This window comes from Symphodus melops (genome assembly GCF_947650265.1).
Source record: "Symphodus melops genome assembly, contig: scaffold_360, whole genome shotgun sequence".
NCBI classification, from domain to species: Eukaryota; Metazoa; Chordata; class Actinopteri; order Labriformes; family Labridae; genus Symphodus; species Symphodus melops.
In genome coordinates, this window is record NW_027636498.1 from 15,001 (window position 1) to 22,545 (window position 7,545).

The 7,545-nt window shown below is 47.8% G+C and overlaps 2 protein-coding genes across 4 annotated transcripts in view; both read left to right on the top strand.

Annotated features, from left to right (window-relative positions):
* otud5a (OTU deubiquitinase 5a) overlaps positions 1-2,045 on the top strand; it is a 13,259-nt gene extending 11,214 nt beyond the window's left edge. For all 3 annotated transcript variants that reach the window (XM_079373241.1, XM_079373243.1, XM_079373242.1), the window contains one exon: positions 499-2,045. In XM_079373241.1, the coding sequence (XP_079229367.1) occupies positions 499-632 (134 nt within the window). In that variant the 3' untranslated portion in view covers positions 633-2,045. The remainder of the gene's footprint in view (positions 1-498) is intronic.
* A 1,861-nt stretch (positions 2,046-3,906) lies between these two features.
* pim2 (Pim-2 proto-oncogene, serine/threonine kinase) lies at positions 3,907-7,284 on the top strand. The gene is made up of 7 exons (XM_079373244.1): positions 3,907-4,266; positions 5,277-5,377; positions 5,491-5,541; positions 6,192-6,400; positions 6,499-6,668; positions 6,781-6,957; positions 7,079-7,284. Exons 1-7 carry the CDS (start codon positions 4,173-4,175, stop codon positions 7,240-7,242), a joined length of 966 nt encoding a protein of 321 aa, XP_079229370.1. The 5' UTR covers positions 3,907-4,172; the 3' UTR covers positions 7,243-7,284.
* Positions 7,285-7,545: the final 261 nt, after the last annotated feature.

The following is a 7,545-nucleotide window of genomic DNA, read 5'->3' on the forward strand; positions in this document are numbered from 1 at the left end:
TCTGATATCAGAGAACAAACAGAAACATCTCAGCAGGAAGTCTCTGTCTCTGTCAGCACACGTCGCTGTGATTTATTAAAAACATGAACGTGAAGAGTGTGCACTTCTGACTGGCAGCTGGTCGTCATGACGACACGGTTATCAGCTCACATTTGATTCTGGTCAAAGTCAGACAGAAGTGAGAAGTCTGAGGTGCCCGAGCGTAGTTCCATCGATCACATCGTGACGCGTCTTGTTGTCGTGTAGTTTTGGCGTGCAGAACGAAGGGTCCTGGTCCACGTATCACACCCGGGCGTTTAACTCGGGTGTGATGTCATAACCAGCTCCAAGCTCCACATGTGAAACAGTTGGCGAGGGGAAAGCAAAGAAGGAAACGTGTAACGTAAGAAGAGTGTCTGAGCTTGTTTTTCACAGCTGTGGTACTGTTCTCTGTGTGTGTGTGTGTGTGTGTGTGTGTGTGTGTGTGTGCGTGCGTGTGTGTGTGTGTGCGTGCTTCAGGTCTGACGGACTGGGAGGACGATGAGATCCTGGCCTCGGTGCTCGCCGTCTCTCAGCAGGAGTATCTGGACAGCATGAAGCACCAGAGCTCCTCCATGCACCGAGAGAGGGAGCCGTCCCCCGACAGCAGCTGATGACCAGCCGACCCACAAGCACACACACAACAAACACAACAATGACCTTGACCTCCTCTCCTGCCCCCCCCCCCCCCCCCCCCTCCACCCTCAGCCTCACCTCCGCCCCTCAGAAGATCGACCAGGGAAAAAAATAAACATCAAACGAAGAAATGCACACTTGTTTTTTGTTTTACAGCTCATCCGCTCTTCATGTCTCCTTCCTCTCCTCTCCTACTTTCCTTCCCTACTTGTCTCGATACCTTTCCTCCTCCGTGACACCCTCGTGGTCGACCGTCATCGAGACATCGAGCCGACCTGTTCTCTGGTCGCCGCTCAGAGGAGCTCAGTCTTAAAGCTGATTTGAGGTCAGTTATGACATCAAGCGCCACATGGAGCAGCCACGACTTTCGATTGAAGTGTGATTCTTTGGCTCTGTGGCTGATGATGTCATCGGAGTCAGTAAGGACGGCCAATCAGCACTTAAAATGTGGAACTGTATGTTGGTGATCTTTAGGTAAGCAGAGTTTCCAGGTCCAGCGAGATGCGTTGCCGTTAGCTTAGTTGAAGTTAGCGTTATGATTTTTCTCGATGAGTCCAACTCCTCTCGTAGCTCCGGCTGGCCACCTTTTGTTTGTTGTTTTTGAGGGATCGTAGCCCCATGCTAATCAAAAACTCTACGCTAAAAGTACCCGGGTTGTCAAGATAAAAGATTTTTAAACTTTGATACAATAAATCAGAACGATATCCATCCCTGTTTTGATACCACGGCAACAGAAATAAAAGACCTAGACGTCCGTCACCAGATCATTTCTTGTTTTAAATCGTCAAAAGGAGACAGACTCTAGTGGACACTGGAGGAACTGCAGCTGAAAAAAAAAACGGTTTTGGTAACACGTCAACAAAAATCCAAGTCCTAGGTGCACAATATCGGGAACTTGCACGCTGTCTAACTCAACATTTCAAGAACGAATCATTGGCAACGTGTTGCCTGCTGTTTCTTTCCTCCTCTGCGCTCTCTAATGAACAACAAGTCATTTTATAGTTTTTTTTAAAGCTTCTGTACTTTTTCGATACTACTGGATCAGTAAAAAAAAACAAAAACAGATTGTTTTGTTTTAAAATGCTTGGTATCAAAATGTTGACAACCTGAGTTCGAGGCTCACAACAAAATCATGTTGTCATCGTCCTCGCAGCTTTCCTGAGGCCGTCGCTCTCTTCGACCGACATGTTTTACTTTCCACCTTAAACGCCAGCCAGCAGCGACGTCACGCTCATGCTTCTCTTCTCTTCCTCCTTTTTGTCTTCCTCTTCTCCCTCCACATCTCCATCATCATCATCGGACTTATTTAGCTGCATGTTTAACTGACCACGACCAATATCATCATAGTGAGAGAGAAAAAAAAAACTACAAATAAAAAAAAAAAAAGAAAATTTGAGAATTGTCATACTTATCCTCTTAATGATTGATTATTGTTGTTATTATTAATATTATAAGTTTGTTTTATTTTATTTTCTTGTTTGGGATGAAAAGATCTTTTTTTTTCTTGGAATAAAAAGAGGAAACTGTTTCTGAAGAAAAAACCGTCTTGAGTTTTTTTTTGTCTTTTGAACTCTGCAGCCTCCTCTATACTTCTCTTTTCTTCAACTTCCTTGTTTGACTCTTTGACCCGGTTTACCTCCTCCTGTGTCTCTGTGTCTGTGCGTCAGGGTCGCAGTGAAGGTCAAAGCTTGATCCAAAGACGAAATCTTCTTCCTTACTTTGTTTTCTTATTTGTGACAGAAACCCCGAGAGGACATAATGCATCCATACATTTTATTCTATTCAATTTGAACATTATAACCATACACTAAATACTAACGTACGAAGCCTGAGTGTCATACCCCACGTATCCCTGCAGGGGGCGCTGGAGTCCCCTGTGTGTCCCTGCAGGGGGCGCTGGAGTCTCCATGTGTCCCTGCAGGGGGCGCTGGAGTCCCCCGTGTGTCCCTGAAGGGGGCGCTGGAGTCCCCCGTGTGTCCCTGCAGGGGGCGCTGGAGTCCCCCGTGTGTCCCTGAAGGGGGCGCTGGAGTCTCCATGTGTCCCTGAAGGGGGCGCTGGAGTCTCCATGTGTCCCTGCAGGGGGCGCTGGAGTCCCCCGTGTGTCCCTGCAGGGGGCGCTGGAGTCCCCCGTGTGTCCCTTCAGGGGGCGCTGGAGTCCCATGGATGCCGGTCTCCGTGCTGGAAATGCTGTCTCAGGCTAACTTTGAGTCAAGCTAACGACAGGCTGAGAGCTGAGGCGGGTTTTAAGCCTCCTGACAAACCGCTACACGGCGCCCACCTGTCAATCAGCTCAGCTACACGCCTTATTGTGAATAACTCTGATCCTTCATCCAATCAAAACTGCTGAGTCATCAAAACATTCCCCCCCCCCCAGGCTGTAAACATGTTTATGTCTGCTGTAAAAACAGGCTGTTTGAATGGGTGTGTATGTGACTTCCTGTGCTGCTGCAGCCAGCCTCTAGTGGACACTCCAGGAACTGCAGGAGTTTACACTTGTTTGCCTCGCCGATGGTTAAGGAATACATTTCTGTTGTCTTTTCTAAAGTTATCTCGTCATGTCTGGATAAAGACGCTTGGTTTCCTGTGAGAATAGTTAGTTTTAGTCCTTTTCTGCTCTTCCACTCTTGTTGAATATAAATAAAGTATGTTCCCCAGGATGCTGTAATACCCTCACAGGTGTGCTTAGAGGTACTTCTATGTTGCAGGTAGACAAACAGGAATTTCCTTTATTTAAAACAACTGAACTTTCTGTCTCTAAAGCTGGCGGCGGTTTCTTTGTCTCTTTTTTGGACTTTCTTGTAAATTCTCGTGCTGACATATTTATCTTGACAGGAACATGACTCATCTCTCACAGATTAAGCACAGTGGACATTTTAAAACTGCGGCTTGTCGCTTTTGAATACCGAGAAGGCTTCTTCACGTGAAGAAGAGACCAGCCTGTCTGTGCGCGCGCGCGACTGTGAGAGGAAGAGAAAGCGCGCGGAATGCGAAATTAACCGTTACTCCATTTCGATAGGTTTCGATACACCTCGCGCGCTCACTGTCTTAGACCTCGTGTGTGTGTGTGTGTGTGTGTGTGTGTGTGTGTGCGCGCGCGCGTGCGTGTGTGTGCGCGCGTGTATTTGGGGGAAACCGCCTTCTTCTTTCCCGTCATCAGCGCGTGCTGCTTTAAATTCTACGAATTCCTCTGTGACAATTCAAAACATTGAGCACAAGGCTCGGCGCTGATTGGACAGCGAGGGTGGTGTGGGCGTGGCTACATGAGTAGCTTATAAATACAGAACAAAACACCATCGTAGTTTCAGATCACAAGGCGGTCAGCTGGAGTCTTATCGAGGGTTCATTTTTTAACTTTTCAGACAGTGTTCAGGACGAAGTTAACTCCTGGAGTTATTTTCTTCTCTGGAATTGTATTTAAGAGTTTTAAAGCGGGACGGACTCTCTCGGAGAAACGATTAGTTTGATAAAGTTTGAAACAAAATAAAGTCAAAAGAGGAATTCAACCGACAACACGATGGATGTTTGAGCCCAGACTCAGTGAAAACCTGCAGAACATGTTGGACAAACGAGCTGTGGATATTCACCTGGAGGAGGAAGCCGGAGGGAAACACGGTGAGATGAGAAGAGAGCAGTGAAATATTTAAAGTCTTTGTTGTGTGACGTGTAAACATGTAAACAAAGTGCAAAACATGACAGAGCCCATCAAACTTTACATGGCTTTGCTTTAAAGACGATAATACCAGATTATATTCAAAAAACAACGATTTTAAGCGTCCGGATTTACGTCACTACGTCACAACCGACGCTGAACGTTGATCAGGCTGTTTTCATGTTTACTAACTGCTGTTTTGTTGACTGTTTTACTGAAGACGGTCGGAGCCGTATGAGGAATAAATAATGACAGGAGGGAGAATTTATTGAGTCTTTTTGCAAAGTCCATATGATTTTAAAAAACAACATTTTGTGTTTCAAATTAATTTTCAACATTTAGACCTTTTTCTTGCCGTGTCCCTTCATTCCTGAAATATTTGTAGTTTTTTCCCCAATATTTCGATATTTAAAATGTATTCTCGACATTGTGTTTTAGCTTTATAACCCACATTTCTACTCTTGCTGGCATTTTAAATTTATTTCCAGATATTTTCAACTTTTATTGTAAACATTGCGACTTTTTATTTTTTATTTTTTTTACTTTATTCAGACGATTGTGTTCTAACTTAAGTTTCCTACAAATCAAGATTTCCCAGATATTTCACATCTATTCTCAAAAGTCTATTTGAACTCTTTTCTGGCCGTTTTTTTAATATCTTCCTCTTATCTTTGTTTATTTCCTCCGTACTTGAATTTTAAAAACAACATTAAGGGGAAACACTTTTAAAACACTTGATTCTGTTCAAACTGTTAAAACAATTTAAACTGAACTTTGAGCTGAAAGTGAAACAGTTTGCTTCAACAACAAGCAGGTATTAATATGTGCTCCGTCACTCTGCGGGTGTTGATGAAAACGTTTCCTCATTGTTGTGTGGAAGGCGTGTAACCTTATCCACATCATGTGTTTGTTTGTTTGTGTAAACATCGTGTAAAGAGTCTGACGTGTGTGTGTGTGTGTGTGTGTGTTTCAGTGAAGGAAGCGTTCTGCAGTCAGTATCAGTGTGGCGCTCTGCTCGGCAGCGGCGGCTTTGGCTCAGTGTTTTCAGGACGGAGACTCTCGGATGGACTTCAGGTCAGACCACGAACACGCGTGTTCTTCACACGTGATCATCTCATGTTCACAGCTTCTGTCTCTCTGCTCGCTGTAAGTGTGAATTCAACCTTGTGTCCTTTTTGTCCGTGCAGGTCGCCATCAAACAGGTCACCAGTGACAGAGTTCAGCAGTGGGCGCGACTGGTGAGTTTGTAAAATCCACTTTGTGAAGTCTAAAGTCGATAAATGACGAGAACGCCGTCTCTCCGAGGTCGAGGTCACGCCTGAAACGTTTCATCAGTGTGTCAGACCCTGCAGGGGAAGTTCAACACAGACTGTTTAGTTTTCATCTAGAGGAAACCCCTCAGGTGCCCCCCCCCCCCTCAGGTGCCCCCCCCCCCCCTTCAGCTGTGGGTGGGGGCTGGCCCCTGGTTCCCACGGAAACCTGTGATGTCACTGTTCGGAAAATGACTCTGTAGGTTTTCCCCCCTCAGCCTCAAACTCGTCTTTTAATCATCACAGATTTATCTGGGAGACCCCCCCCCCCCCCACACACACACACACACACACACACACACACACATAACCTCAATACACCTGGAGGTAGAGTCAGGGAAAAACACCCTGAGAGAGGGCGAGAGAGAGAGAGAGAGAGAGAGAGCGCGTATGAGTCATACAGACTCTTTTAAAGGTTTCTCAGATCTTCAGGATGTTTGACAGCATGCAGCAGGATGTAGCTTTGCTGCCCCCTGCTGTTTAAAATGGGTACTGCAGTCTAGATTTTAAACATTGGTCCAAACAAATCCAGATCATTCAGGAGCAGAATCTAAAGAGTCTTTGTGTCTGTCCCTCAGCCCGGCGTGGTCGGTCCTGTTCCCATGGAGATCGCTCTGCTGCAGACGCTGTCGGAGGTCGGGGCCCACGCCGGAGTGGTTCGCATGCTGGACTGGTTTGAGGTGGAGGGGCGGGGCTTCCTGCTGGTGCTGGAGCGACCGCCTCAGTGCCAGGATCTGTTTGACTTCATCACGGAGAGAGGAGCGCTGCCCGAACGCCTCGCACTCAGGTACTACTTCCTGTCCATGTTTCTAAACGCTGCGATCTTCGGCGTCCGTGTCGTTTGTTTGAGATGATGAATTTTAACGTTCTCCGTTCGTCCGGCAGGTTCTTCCGTCAGATCGTGGAGGCGCTGCGGTTCGTTCACGCTCACGGCGTCGTGCACAGAGACATCAAGGACGAAAACATCGTGGTGGACACGAGGTCGCTCGAGGTCAAAATCATCGACTTCGGGTCGGGAGCGCCGCTCAAAGAGACGGCGTACAGCGAGTTCGAAGGTACAGAGACAAACTTTACCAGAGGAGCACTGAGGTGTTTTATGTGACGTACCAAAGATTTTTAAAAAAAAAAGAAAATGCGATGACTGACGGCGTGTTGTGGCGTCCGCAGGGACCCGGGTCTACAGTCCTCCCGAGTGGATCGTGTCGCAGTCGTACGAGGCCGTCTCTCTCACCGTGTGGTCGCTGGGCGTCCTGCTCTTCGACATGGTGTGCGGCGACATCCCGTTCGAGCGAGACCAAGAGATCGTAGGGGCCACGCCCATTTTCACCAGACGCGTCTCTAAAGGTGAGTCATGGCCCCGCCCATCTTTCCACCAACTCTTCACTCTGATTGGCTCGTCTATGGTTGCATACACGTTTGGTGCTTTTCGAAGCCTGTTGTATTAAAACGACCTCCGTTCCGACAGAATGCCAGTCTCTGATTCGCTCGTGTCTGTCCTACCGCCCGGAGGAGCGCCCGTCCCTGGAGGAGATCCTGACTCACCCGTGGATGGAGGCGGGACAGGAGGAGGAGGAGGAGGGAGGAGACCTGCAGGAGGAGCGCAGCTCTCTGCCCGCTCAGTCCCTGTGACGGCGTGACGGCTCTGGTCAGAATAAACGCCACCTTGAGCTCGCCGGTCTCTGGACTCAGAACTGTGGGCGGTCTGAGGGTCCACACGGGACTCTGGACTCTTTAGTGCGTCACACTGGGACGGTGTAGCGCTCTGCTCAGCCAGCAGGGCGGCAGCACAAACTGAAACCTCACACTGGATTCTAAAAGGAGGATCAGCGGCGCTTTACCTGAAGCGTCACAGAGACATGCAACGGGGAGGGGGGGGGGGGAAGTCCTCAATGAGGTCCTCATAGTTACACTGATGCATGTGATCCTCTGAGA